Source organism: Galleria mellonella, unplaced genomic scaffold, assembly GCF_026898425.1.
Source record: "Galleria mellonella isolate WM207_F2 unplaced genomic scaffold, CSIRO_AGI_GalMel_v1 utg33, whole genome shotgun sequence".
NCBI classification, from domain to species: Eukaryota; Metazoa; Arthropoda; class Insecta; order Lepidoptera; family Pyralidae; genus Galleria; species Galleria mellonella.
This window is the reverse complement of record NW_026442079.1, coordinates 6174678-6189241: the sequence shown is the minus strand read 5'-3', so window position 1 is coordinate 6189241 and position 14564 is coordinate 6174678. Positions and strand designations below refer to the sequence as shown.

The 14564-nt window shown below is 32.6% G+C and overlaps 2 protein-coding genes across 2 annotated transcripts; one reads left to right on the top strand and one right to left on the bottom strand.

The window, feature by feature from the left end:
- Positions 1-795: 795 nt before the first annotated feature.
- Positions 796-9900, top strand: LOC113518061 (uncharacterized). The gene is made up of 7 exons (XM_026902824.3): positions 796-1123; positions 2697-2849; positions 3813-3943; positions 5609-5864; positions 6945-7129; positions 8141-8342; positions 9236-9900. The coding sequence occupies exons 1-7, from the start codon at positions 964-966 to the stop codon at positions 9355-9357; spliced, it is 1209 nt and encodes a 402-aa protein (XP_026758625.2). The 5' UTR covers positions 796-963; the 3' UTR covers positions 9358-9900.
- Positions 9901-10062: 162 nt separating this feature from the next.
- Positions 10063-14410, bottom strand: LOC113518764 (prostaglandin E synthase 2). Its single transcript, XM_026903746.3, has 5 exons — positions 13843-14410; positions 12222-12431; positions 11545-11747; positions 11177-11389; positions 10063-10877 (listed from the first exon to the last, which is right to left on the bottom strand). Exons 1-5 carry the CDS (start codon positions 14107-14109, stop codon positions 10607-10609), a joined length of 1164 nt encoding a protein of 387 aa, XP_026759547.1. The 5' UTR covers positions 14110-14410; the 3' UTR covers positions 10063-10606.
- Positions 14411-14564: the final 154 nt, after the last annotated feature.

Genomic DNA, 14564 nt, shown 5'->3' with positions numbered 1-14564 from the left:
CACCCATATATTGTGTTTTAATAAAGATTTTTTTCTGATATTTGCTTGCTAATGAGGTTTCTTAACGCCAACTTTTTGAGATTTCTCAACAAGAATCGTTTGTGTGTGCAAACTTTCATTCCCAATTTATCTGCTTACCATTAAAATTCCACTACTACGAATTTATCTTAATAAAGAAAAAATATTTATTTATTTTATTTATTGCATTAGACATAAATATAAGAATTACAGTAAATTTTCAGATCAAATTATATAAAATTCAAACTACATATATGTTAATATAAAAAAAATGTGTTCCCCGCGATGTTGGTTCAAGTTAATCATAAAATCACACGACTTTAATTAAATTTATAAATGAGCATTATTTGCTATTACTTGAGATTGAGAGATAATATATTTCTTATTTAATTGAAAAAAATTACTTAGTAGGAAGCAAAACGTTTGCTGAATCAGCTAGAATCACTAAATATGATCGTTTACCTTATTGCTTACTGATTAAAAAAAACTAACAAACTGAGTTTTATTGATAAAATATTCATTTAAGTAGTTGCTAGCCAAGTTTACTTTTTCTCCTGGTCATATGAGAATTTTGGGAATTTAAAATCAAAACATATTTCATTTTATAAAGTTCTGAAAACTGGAGATTTAAGACTATACGTTGTCTATAGAAATAGGTTTTACTCTATAGATATTCATTAAATAAACAAGCGTCATTTTAGAGTCCAGCGGTGACGACAAAGTCGCTAAGTGTAAAACCGTAATATCCCTAACAGTTTTCACAAACAGACAACCGTTATCACCCACTTTATATATACATGATTGAGATGACCCCTCTCATTTCTGGGCTAGACGTGTTAGCTTTGGTGGAATCTCAAACAAAATGTATCACTTTTAAATCAGGTACAACTTATGATCTCAGTGTTTAAAGAAAAGTTCTGAAGCCAATTTGACAGCAGTTCAAAAATGATGGCATATAGAGGATCTTTGGTTGTAATCGCTGCAATTCTTATAACTGTTGCCGCAGTTTCACTATACAATGAAGAAAATGAAAAAGAACAATATAAAGATGACCTTTTAGAAGATAACGATTTAGAGGAATATAGCAGTAGGAAAGGGAAAATTTGTAAGTACTAATAAGTATTATTCAAATGTTATGTTTAAATATGTTTAATTGTGTTACTCTTATATGCACTTATGCTATGCGAATCTTATTTATATCAAAATTTTATTATACATACCTAGTAGGTACTATGTAAGTAGATAGGTTTAAAATAAATAACATCTAGTAAATTCTTATATTTTTATACATTTAAACCATAACGTAAATATACGATAACAAAAGTAGTACTAATATATCAAATGCACTCTATAACATCCATATGTGTCACTGCATGCATTTTAACCAAAGATTTCGGAATTCGTAAAAATTTCAGAATAACCGAAAATTCAAAAATATATCAACTAGTTTTTTTTTATAAAGAATATAATATCTTAAATTAAAATATAATACTACTTTCATTATAATAAAATAATATGGAACTAAAATGGAAGAACTCTAATGTAAAATACGAGTACTCATCGAAATTATTTCAAAAATTTGACATGGAAATATTATTCACACATAAACATTACTCATATAGACTAATAATCTGATTATGCAGCTTTTCAAACATAAAATCTAGTACTATACTCCCTTAAAATGATTTCAACGATTTAGATTTTACCAATTCACCCAATAGTCAAGACTGACATAGATTTTTCTATTCTGATGATGTATAAAATATTTGCATAAATATAATGGCATTCAAATACGTCATTTCTATATATATTTATACTATTTTATATATATATATATATATATATATATATATATATATATATATATATATATATATATATTAAATAGTATAAGCAAATAGAATTCGTAAGTTCAACTTCTCGAGACCGAGACGTCAACTGACGATTCTAACTCAGCTGGGCAGCGTTCGGTAAACTACGCCACATCTTTTCATCCAAAATATCTCTCAATTTGGAGACGTGGGTTGTTAATCAGTGCGTGTTGCCACTGACTTACGGAACGAAAACGTGGTCCTATACGATTGCCCCTATGAAAAAGCTACTAGTTACTCAGCGGGCTATAGAGAGGGAGAGGATGGGTGAACCGAAATAACCGACATAGCCCGAAAGATAAGCAAGCTGAAATGGCAATGGGCTGGTCACATAGCTCGAAAAACAGACAACCAATGGGGAAGAAAGGTTCTTGAGTGGCGACCACGTCCGGCTAAACGCAGTATAGGACGACCCCCCACTAGATGAAGTGACGACCTGAAATGCATTGCTGGGTGTCAGTGGATGCAGGTGGTTTAGGACCGTTGACCGTTCCTTATGGTATGGTGGAGAATTATGTCCAGCAGTGGCGGATAATGGCCGAAATGAAGATGATGTGTAAGAACTCTTACAGAGTTAAGCTCGCCTGTTGTACATCTTTATTATATATATATATATATATATATATATATATATATATATATATATATATATATATATATATATATATATATATATATATATATATATATATATTATATGTTGTAATTTTTTCTGTGTACAATAAAGAATAAATAAATAAAAAATGTGTATTAGTTGCAAATTCAAAATTATGATGTTGGCCAATCTTATTTATTTGTCGGTTACAGTGTTCCCTTTCTTAAGCATCGTACGTTTCGCAAACACGGAGTGTTCCACTACAGGCACCATGAGAGGAACATGCCTTGCTCGGAGAGAATGTCACAACCTCAATGGTACCATCACGGGCAATTGTGCTTCCAGAAGAGGCCGGTGCTGTGTTGGTATGTAATATAAATATATGCACCAGATGGAAACTTTGTACAAATGTCGTTTACTTGGGCACCTCTGTCTCATTCGTGTTTCTATTGTGAAGTAGTTGTGTTGGCATGGGATATAGCAGTAAATTTACAGGATACAGAAGAATAACATAACAGAGTCCTCAGGAATGGCAACGTATGGGCGACGGTTACCACCTTCCATCAGGTGGGCTGTAAGCTTGTTTGTCATTTTAAGTTGCATAAAATAAAATAATAATAATGATAAAATATAAACATTAATACATAGCAAACAATCAATCCCATTCATATTTATTAGTTACGTAGTATTCGTAGTATTGATAAACTATTAGACGGTAAGATATACCTAATAAATATCAAGACAAGAATACAAGAACGAAAGATTGTTCGTAATGAGGACTAGCATCCCATTTCATGGCTAACTGACCAGCGTTCACTCTCACCTACTACCCCCCATTTCTCATCACCAACGAAATAACTATAAACTCATATTGAGACAGAATTTATTTTATCGGCTGTTAAATAACAAGGCAAAATAATAATAAATAATAATGCATAATAATTCTACAATTATATGCATGTGAATATATATTTTGTTAAATAATTTGTAAGGGCTTTTATATTTTTAAGCATATCAGCCTATCGTTAAATTCTTAAGATTGACAATCATAACATGGTGTAGAAAGGATGTCATCAATCTTTTTCTCCTCCAAAATAAAAAAACAATGGAATAAGCAAGCAGCGTTATAAACACAGAGTAAAAAGCAGCAATATTTTAATCTACAAATAAGAATCATTTCGATGAGATACCGCTCAAAATTAATACTAACATGGGCATAACTCTATGTGTCGTAATGTAACTAAAAGTATGGGCTTGCATTAGATGACCATCCAACTTGTTTGATGCTTACTAATCGATGCCTACTCATATTATTTATAAATTTTTAGTGACAAGAGGATGCGGATCCACCACCAACGTCAATAATACATATTTCACAAGTCCGGGATATCCCTCCGCTTATGCAGGCGGAGCAGCTTGCAGTATTACTGTGTACAGGTGTAATAGCAACATTTGTCAGGTAAAACAATAAAATTAAGAAATTAGAGTTTACAGGTTACGATATATAATCATTATTTTAATTCAATGCGACTAAGGGAACTTAATGGTAAAGGGATATGCACCAGCGTCCATCTTAACACATCTCTAAAAGCCTAACTACGAGTACAGTTATAAGTTAAACCGCCTACCAAGCGTGGCGACTACTGGCAAAATTTCTCTTATGGGAAAAGCTTATGTGTTCAGCAATAAACAGTTAACCACTAAAAGATGAAGATATAATCAATTTTAAAATCAGAGCAACCGAAATACAATATTCGCTTACTGATACGTAAATAGGTCTCTGAATCAATTCTGCTATTTAAAAAGTAACTATCTAGGTGTTCTTAGTATCTTATTTCAATATCTGTGCTTATGCCCCATAAATTTCACTTTGTCATTTAATCTGTACCTACAGATCTTGTTTCATTCGTAATAACGTATTCTCTACATGGATGTACCAAAATTGGATGACAAATGAGTTCATCAACATTCATATTTATGTACACTTATTACCTACGTATGTAACAAAGATTTTTTTTCTTTAATGCATGATTAATGGAATGGTAACCCTACCTGCGCTAACGGTATACGCTGGCGGGGCACTAGTGAGGGGTGATAGGTGAATAATGAAAAAAGGCAGATCAGTCAACCCATCGTGATGAATACACCTGGAACTCAGCACGATGGTTTCCAGGGGGAACCGCGTGGAGGTCGACCTGACAGAGTATATTTCCAGCAATGGGACTGGTAGCCCGCATTACTAACAATCCCATCCCCCCCCCCCAGATGACAACTGAATCCAATAACAATATAAATAAAACTGATTAACATTTTCCAAAGTAAAAATTGGAATAAAGAAAAAGATACCTACATCTATTACATGCCTACTAATGACGCTGTCACATGATCATATAGATGTTAAAGAACAAAAGTCTGACTGACTAAAGAACGAACAAACAATTTTGACAAAATTAGTATGAAACCACACTAAGTAGCGAATACACCATATAAACTAGGGCGAATTAATCATGTCAGGGCCCCTAGGCTAGGTAAGTCGCGCTTGCAAGAAAACTGGTATAATGTTATTACATATATAGGTACATATCTATCACGTCTGTCTCTCATTACAGTAGGCAGAAACAATGGAACGCCAAATGTTTCGATTCATGCCTCTTTTGCTTCCTCCACATTCATCAATATTTTCATACACGCTCGCCGGTTACGGGTACTTTTAATTTGGCTCTCCTTTAACACGTCGCCTGTTTGGTCGACATAAGTCCATTTAGGGCGGCCCCTACCAACATCTCCATTCTTTCTTGCACGATAAACCTCTTTTGTAATTCTTCTTTAATCCACCCTCTCCAAAAATCTAAACCAACGTAGAATTCCCTTTTCAGTGTTTATCACTACATCGTCTTTTAGTCCACACTTAGGGCAGTACCCTATAATGTTTAATGAAAAGTCCGGCTCTGCACCTAACCTCTTTCGATTAAAAAAGAATCATCAAGATATATTTATAATTGTCGATGATATCACTTAAACAAACAAGGTAAACAAGTAAAAAACATTCGAATTGACTGCTTCTCCACTTTTTTTTAAGTCAGCTAATTAAAAAATACAATGAACCTAACCATTTCCGTGGCAGCTCCGGATTGATTTTCTGGATATGGTGCTCGCTCAACCTGACGGCGACGGCAACTGCGCCACCGACTCGGTCACAGTGACGGGCGGGAACACGGTTGTGCCCACCATTTGCGGGGACAACACAGGCCAGACCATATTCGTGGATTTTAATGGGAATGCTGCAATTACTATAACCATAACTGCAACCGCCTCCACTACATTCGCAAGGAGGTGGAATATGAAACTTGTACAGCTTGGCTGCGATTGCCCCGGTATAGGTATGTATGGGTATAATTTATAGCTTAAACGCATGATTACTTGTTTACCGTTTTTCTACCGATTGAACAACAAAGATAACATTCAAAGTTGTATACAAAAAGGATAATACTTATATATATACATATATACCTATCTTGACAGTTCCTTACAATATAACCATTTAGAACTGGCCTATTTCTTTGGTTTTCCTATTATTAAAATCCTCATTTACGAAATAATGGGCAAAGCTAGTATATTCTATATACATCTTGATAAATTTTAACAATATGTCATCCTATACTCATAAACCGGATGTGTTCATACAGTTATAGATAAACTAACATTTACCCGCGACTTCATTTCCATGACTGGGGATATTTTCACTGACTGAAATAAAAAATAGCTTGTATCCTTCTTCATGCCATGTAGTACGTGTATATCATTAAATTTCATACTGATTGATTAAGCCGTTAAGTCGCTATAATTACCTCATTTTCCCATTTCTTATGTTAGTAAAGCCTAAAGCTCAGACGTTTCACGCTTTCAAGTTCAAAAAATAATAATAATAGTGAGGAAGAATCGTCGCAGCGCTTAATATGTGGTTATAGCCCACTCATATATAAACAATATATCATGAAATGGTCGCAGTGTAACAGGTTATTTTGCCTGAAAAAGCTAATCTTTCAATAATATTAATAAATCCTTACTTACCTACTTATCATACCTATTTTTTCGGTAACTAAGTAGTAATACTTAGTTACCTAAAAAGTTTAGAACGTATTTATAAATTTATTTAATTAGAAACGATATCTAAACGAATCGACCATTATGAACTTGTATAATTTTTCGGTACCAGAAGTACTTAATACATCTGTATCCTCAGGAATGACAAAGCATGAAGAGATTCAAGGTTGTCACAATCTAGGACTTCATGTCTATGGGCAACCATTACCACTTTGTATCATGTAGACCGTTAGGTTGTTTGCTAATTAACTAAGTACTGTAGGACAAACAGACTAAACAAATTTACCTACTTATAACTTTGATATTAGTGAACAGATCATTAAGACCTTCAAACATCTATATATCCCTTCCTTCAGCTCCAAATGGGTGCTTGCAGTACTACACCGGTACTTCAGGGACAATAAATAGCTTTAACTACGGATCAGCCGCAAATACGGTCCTCAGTTCGTCCCTGGTCACTGGCACTCGACAAATGGCCAATTTGAATTATGGAATATGCATCCGAATGGAGGCCGGTTATTGTGGTATTCAATATTCGCAGGTAAGAATGCTTTTCATTTATATTTTATATTGTAATAAAAACTTTCCATTCACAATATAACTGGAACATTTTTCAACTTTAAATTAAAATTTATATATAATTTCTTTTCATTCTTTAAAAATCCTAATCGTATTGTTATATAAATCGTATTATTGTTTGTGTATCGAAGATCAAACTGTAATAATAATTTAAGATTTCGTTCCACAAAAAAAGACTATGGCAATACCAATTTTTTAAATTTTATAAAAAAAAACAAATCGATATATAAGATGATGGAGTTATAACATAACAAACATAAAAAAATACAACCGAACTGAGAAGCTCCTTTTTGAAATCAGTTGAAAGTTAGCTAAATCAGTTTACCCATTCCCAAGTGATGCATTTAACATAAACTTTATGGTTAAGAATACTTCGTATCACGATATTTTCCAAAAGAGATTGCGTGAATTGACCTGACCATCAACATCAACAATCTCAACAACCTCTTCCTTTAATGAACGTTACCTTACCTACCGTATATTAAGGGCCATACGTTCTCTCCTGGCAAGCATAGTGTTATGTTCCTGGTGAATTCATCACGATGACACGATGAGCTAAATGATCTGATTTTATCCTCATCATCACTCACTGGCACTCCGCCATAATATATCAATAGCACAGGCGAGGTTAACATTCTATTTTCATCAATTCAATGACCCATAGACGTAGAATAACCTGAATAGCAATAAAATAGTAATCCACGTTATCTACATTATATTACATTTAACGATCTTGATGGTATAGCTATTTAGCACACCGCCTCATCTTTTGATATTTGTGAGTTCGATCTCTGCGAGAATAGGTCTTGTGTATTGTATGTGTAATATATTTTTAAAAATAATTAGTATATAATTATCTATTTGCTTTATTTTGGATAAAAGGCCTTGTGTAAATATGTCCAATGGTATTTTTAATTTGATTCCGCCAAGTCATCGCACTAGTTCAATATATTGTTTTCTGTTAATATTACAGAGTGCCAACGACGTTTACTCGTTCACTATATCTGGCGACGTAGAAGGCGCGGACAACACAGTTCTCGGCACCTCACTGGGTGCGTCCAACGACGGTGCTTGCTCCACCGACTACGTGATTATACCAAACCCGACAGTGACAGCCACTGGCGTAGCAGTCGGCGCTGACCGCTTCTGTGGTATCGGTTTCGTTTCCGTTCAAAGTAAGCATTTTCTATCCATACTAATATTTAAATTTACGATGGGGACTTAACGCGACGCGATTACAGGTAAATATGCGTAGTTTCTTTTGCAATCCTCACATCATCACCAATATTGTCTATGTCTAAATTACGCACTATACGGTATCCACATAGCATTTGAACGAAACGTTCACGATAAAAATAATATTAAGGTACTATTATTTACCTGTAATCGCGTCGCGTTAAGTCATAATCGTGTATTTCTATGTTAACAACGCGGAAGTATAAAATTAATCATATTAATATTATAAAATAGCTACGCCCAGCTAGTTATAGGCATATAGCTATTATAATTTACAATCTGCAATAATTACAGATAAAATTCACGTAGTCATGGACATGATTTCTTTAATACTACTAACAATATCTAGATGTTTTTTTCATAAGCATGACTACTCAATAAATAAAATTCTGTACGTTCTAAACAACTTTTGACAAACTATTGATTGACTTTCGTGATTAACTTCAGCAAGATCGATTGTAAAATTTGAATGAAATCTAATCAACTACTTTACGGTATATTGTGATTAACATACAAACATTAATACCAACCCTTATTTAGTTAGTAACCAATCAAAGCCATACCGCGAGTTGCACAAAGATTTACGTTACGACTTCTTACTCGTTTACGCCGCTGAGTTTATATTGAAACCTGACTTTTCGTAACCATCTACTTTTATGACTAATTTACAATTATTTTTCACCGAAATGCTACAGAGTAGTAACGTAAATCTATGTCTTATCACATTAGAAAACACAGCTACATAGTGAATTTTTACATTTTATCTCTCTCATTTAAAAGTTGTTATAAAATATTGGTTATTTTTAAAATATGTAAATATTTATTTTCACAGCGACAGCTAAACCGTTCGTAATTTATGTAGTGACGAATGGGGACGAAGGAGCCACTGCCACGTCACCGCCAGACATTGGAAACCGTGGCTTCTCTCTTGCATATTCAGAAATCGCATGTTAAGCCACAACTTTTCTGAACATAAATCAATTTGCATCATATTTACTATTTATATTAATTCATTATAATTTATTTTTTAAGATTATTAATTGACAATATTTGTTATATTAATTATTAATCTTTTCTAAAAAAAATTTAAACGCTTCATGATCTTGCGTGACGTCGATAATATTTTAATTATATAGAAATACTAGAATCTAATTATCTTTAAAAATTTTGCCAATTTGAAAGGGCGACATTAATTATTTAGTGCATCGTATATAAAATTTATTATTGTTACCTTTTCGAACTTGAAGGCTGTATAATTTGCTATTCTATATACCTGTTGTATCATTTTGTATAAATATATTAATTAAAATACTTCCTAGTTATCTACTACTACTTACCAGAGGGAGACTTTGTACAAAAGTCGATTGCTTGGGTACCTCTGTCCCATTCGTGTTTCAAACGTGAAGCAGTTGTGTTTGCAAGGCTGTGTTTCGGTTTGAAGGGTGGGATATGGCGTGAATTTACTAAGTACAGAGGAATAACACCTGAGTCCTCAGGAATGGCAACGCATGGGGGGTATCATGGGCGAAACAGTATACTCTGTTATGTCCATGGTACGTCATATGTACGTTGATCGTCAGCTTGTTTGCCATTCTAAGTTGTATCAAAAAAAAGTTATTATTTTACCATTATTATTAGTATTAAAAAAAAAAAACAATATTACTATTTACTAAATTATTATTATTTCAACAATAACCGTATAAAGAATTAATACTCTAATAGAGCTTCTGAATTTAAGTCTACAAGGCATACAATTTATAATACTTTTTTTATACATGAATGCAAATACTCTACATATTCTCAATACTAACATTATTATAAAAATATATAATAAATTTAGGAATAATGACCTGCAGACCTACAAAAGCCTGATTAAAAGCAACACATCTACCATATTTCAATCTCCTTTTTAAAGGCACAATATTAAAAAAAAAACTAACGGCATAATTATAAAGATAGTAAATTAGAAAATTTCTCCTAGGAGTTATGTAATTCTACATATAACATAGAAATATCAGTATTATTTTAAAATGTGGGATATACTTAAACCAAGTGAACTGGTGAATATTTATATAAACAAGAATGTTCACGACTTGAACATTAACTGTATGACATATACCCATATAATAGTGGTGCAAATGATATTTTAATTATTGATGTGGGAGTAACGATGATTGAAGAACGATATTTACTGTATGACATCTCATGCATGTGCTGTGGCTGCAACAACTTTGCCCATTTTCCTGCCTATAGTGTTCTTTATATCGTCGTACCATTTGCCTATATCGGTATGATTTCTTAAATCCTGAAAGGCTTGACAACCTTCGATGCTACTCAACACGCCATAAACACTAATGTCTGCTAAATTCGGTTGTTCGCCACCAAGAAACCGCGAGCCTTTCTTCTTTATAGCGCCGGTCCACTCATTGGCGGCATCGTACAGTGACTGTCGGACATCATCTTTGATATTATGCCTACAAATGGTAACTGTTTTTAGTTTGCATTCATATTATTTAAAAAAAATATTAACCAAATTCAGCAATTTTACTATAAACAAAATATCAATATTACAATCCTCATTAATCTAAATGCGTAAATCATGCTCTCATAACAAAGTAATAATAAATAATTAGCATTCTGACTAAAAGAAAAAAAAAATAGAATATCAGGTTCTCTATTGGATAAATCTTACAAGAGCGCTACTGGCATGACAACTTTTGTCGGATAAATCTGACTAGGGTAATTAAAAGGTTAACTTGTAATCAGTATTTACCTAGCCTTTAGCCTTTTAGCAATAATCCACATAGCTGCAGCTCCGCCGTACACCATCACTGCACACTCCCAACCGGGAAATGATTGTCTCCAGCCACCTGCCTCCTCAAACCACTTAAATGTCTCAAGAGCCTCGCCAGCAGTACGGTAAACATTAGGTGACAATGTATGGACGAGAACCCGGTCTGCCCATTGGCGCCATTCACGTTCTTCACTAGAAATATAATTTCCTTTAGTCAATATATTAATTATATCAAATATTCTTATTTTAATTAAACAATATTTTTGTTTGCCATTAGCCTGTAGCATTAGATTATTTATTGTAATATTCACTTATTTACTAGTATATAGATATTACAATATACTTACTTCTCAGCCGCTTTCTCGCGTTCATCGGGCACGGCGTTATTGTGCATAATAAAGTATTTATTCGTTATGTCTGTGGTATCTTTTCCTGCATCATTTAGGTACCTAGTAACCGGATAAAACTGAACGACTTCTCGTAACTCTGACGATTTGTCCCGCAAGTGTGTCTCGAGTACAGAAATTATAGCTGTACTATCCAATAATTGCTAAAAACCATTCACTAAATGTACTATACTATAAAATTAAAAATATGTTTTATAATTGTGTAACATTTTAAGACAATGCTTCGACTGTGTGTGGGTTCGATCCTCATAAACATTATTATTCATGAAGTCATCTCTTTATTTTGATTTGAAAGTAAAAAAATATTAATGTATGCCTATAAATTGTTCAGTTTCTATGTACACCATAAATACATCTACTTAATTGAACCCTATACTGTGTGATATGTTCGAGACTATTATTATTCATATAAGTACCAATTGGATTTTTATTAATGGGGGTATGTTTTCGAAAAATAAATATATAAAAATGCTTAAAAATATCAATATTATTAAATACTAAGGATCCAGCACAATTTCGAATGGTTAGAAAAAGAAAATTAAAAAATTATATAGCTTATGTTACTCGCTGATAATATAGTCTTCTATATATCTAGAATACAAGTGATGAATACAAACCTGATAACCTCCATCTACTTTTGCCAACACAATTGGCACTTTCTTATATGTAGACCATTTAATATCTTGCCGGAGGACCGCATCCACTTCAACTATGTCATAGCTGATACCTCGAGAATCGAGATACGCACGTACTTTGCAACAAAATGGGCATGTCCGATATTGGAAAAGTACCAATTGTAGGTTACTGGTATCACCATCGTTTATTATCTGAAAAAGACATCATCATCATGAAACACTCTTTAACATACAGTTATAAAGGCTTAAATCTTTCGCAAAAACATAATTAGTTAAGAAGGTCTTCGCTGGGCAGTACTACTTAAATATAAATAAATACATTACATATAAATTCAAAAATGCAAAATAACAAATGATTTGCATCAAATATCTCATACAAGCTATGAAATTGCATGATCTTTTTAGTATATTTAAAAGATTCTCATTCTAAGAAATATTTTCATAATGTAATAATACATTAAAGAAAATTATTCACAAGTACTAACACTGGATTTAGAATCGTCATAAACTTTGTGTTACACCATGTATAGTCAGGTATAAATATCAGTAACCACATATCTTTACTTATAAATGAAATATTGATTTTGTTCATAATCTCTATAAATCATAAATCTAACATACACACATACAATACAATAGAGAGAGAGACACAAGTTACTTATTATCCAGTTCGCGCGAGCCAAATTACAAGCACAATTAGCTCTTATAAATTGCAAATGCAGACACATTGTGCTAAAAAACTATAAACTTTGCAAGATATTTAACATAGATAGAAACTTTGCAATGAGATTCAGCCCAGTGTACATAATTGAACTAAATAATGTCGCAATAGCGATAGAAAGGAATTATTTTTATTTAACATTAGCAAGTTAAATAATTAAATATATAATAAAATAAAAATAAATCATTTTAATCAGTTATATTTCCAAAATGTGTCTAGTTACATTTGGATATAAAATACTAAATCTTAATGAACATTGTCAATAATGATAATAAGTACCTACTTATATAACATATGCAAAAAACAGATATAATAAAGAGCTCAATACTGAATGTGGTCAAAGAATTTGCCCAATTTAATGGAATTGTGTTGGTAAAACATAGAAAGCTTTTTTTATAATAATTATAAAAACAAACAAGCTACCTGTTGGAAACTGGTTACTGTCACCTATAGATATGAAAGACATCATGTCCTTGATGCTGTTCATATCCGTAGGTTATAAGTTTTTTATATACCTTGGAATGACAATATAGCTAATTGTTCACCTAATACAAGTAGCAATTTCAAAATCTACCGTTTTTTAAGACAACACCTTAGTCTTTGCCTCCATTCTATACTTGGTAATTTGATTTGTCTTTGCCTTTGTTATCATCATAGCAGTTAAACTGAGAAGTCAAATATAATAATGAAATTAGTAACCCTTCCTCTTAATTCCAAGACTCATTATGTAAAGAGAATTAACTTAAGCAACAGAAATACTGCCTTCATCCTCATTTGTCACCCTTCACTAGTACCCCACCTGTGTATACCGATAGCGCAGGCGGGGTTACCATTCCATCTTCATCCATTTATAAAAATTAAAGAACACTAAAATTTATTTACCTTATAATGAGGTCTGTATACTGGAGCCGTTTGCAAAAATGGGTACTCCTCATTTTCTACCGGTGCTAAACTTTTTTTGACGTTAATTTTATAATGAGTATAACCTCCATATCCTGCTCCGACGAGAACTCCAACACTAGCGCTTACGAGAGTTAACTTTACAGTTGACCTTGGTAACCGGCTTTTCGATGAATAAAATAACTTAGTATTTGCTTTTATTGATGGAATAATTACTTTACGAAGTAATGTGAAAGTTGGCTGCCACATTTTAGTATAACAACATTAGAAAAAAATAATAACCAAAGAATAACAGAACAACGTAGTGATCCCTATTCTCCTTAGTGTCAAGAATGAAGTGATGGTAATTACAAAATTTTAAACAACAATTGAAAACTAAATCTGATCTGTATAGTTAATTAGGTAAAAACCCCATATAAAGTCCACCAAAATAAAAGAACCACTGCTAAAAACTCAATTTTGTACTTTATATTCCACCTCTAACATTTGATTCCTAAAAATGTACTATTTATCTACCATATTTGATCAGTTCACTCACGGACAGAGTAATCCAAAATCTTTATTAAAACGTATGAATAAAGTAATCTGTACGCCGTCTATGGCCCACAGTAATGAACTTTATATACGATCTACAATTAATTCAAGCACGCATTTATAATTGTTTGTACTATAAAAAATAATATGACTTCGTCTTAGTTCTACAA

What these genes read in the sequence shown, in the direction of transcription:
- LOC113518061 (XM_026902824.3), top strand. Translation starts at nt 964, where the DNA reads ATGATGGCATATAGAGGATCTTTGGTTGTAATCGCTGCAATTCTTATA. An exon ending in CAGTAGGAAAGGGAAAATTT is followed by an intron (nt 1,124 to 2,696) that starts GTAAGTACTAAT and finishes TGTCGGTTACAG; the next exon opens with TGTTCCCTTTCTTAAGCATC. An exon ending in AAGAGGCCGGTGCTGTGTTG is followed by an intron (nt 2,850 to 3,812) that starts GTATGTAATATA and finishes ATAAATTTTTAG; the next exon opens with TGACAAGAGGATGCGGATCC.
- LOC113518764 (XM_026903746.3), bottom strand. Translation starts at nt 14,109, where the DNA reads ATGTGGCAGCCAACTTTCACATTACTTCGTAAAGTAATTATTCCATCA. An exon ending in CGCGAGAAAGCGGCTGAGAA is followed by an intron (nt 11,390 to 11,544) that starts GTAAGTATATTG and finishes TTATATTTCTAG; the next exon opens with TGAAGAACGTGAATGGCGCC. An exon ending in GCTAAAAGGCTAAAGGCTAG is followed by an intron (nt 10,878 to 11,176) that starts GTAAATACTGAT and finishes TACCATTTGTAG; the next exon opens with GCATAATATCAAAGATGATG.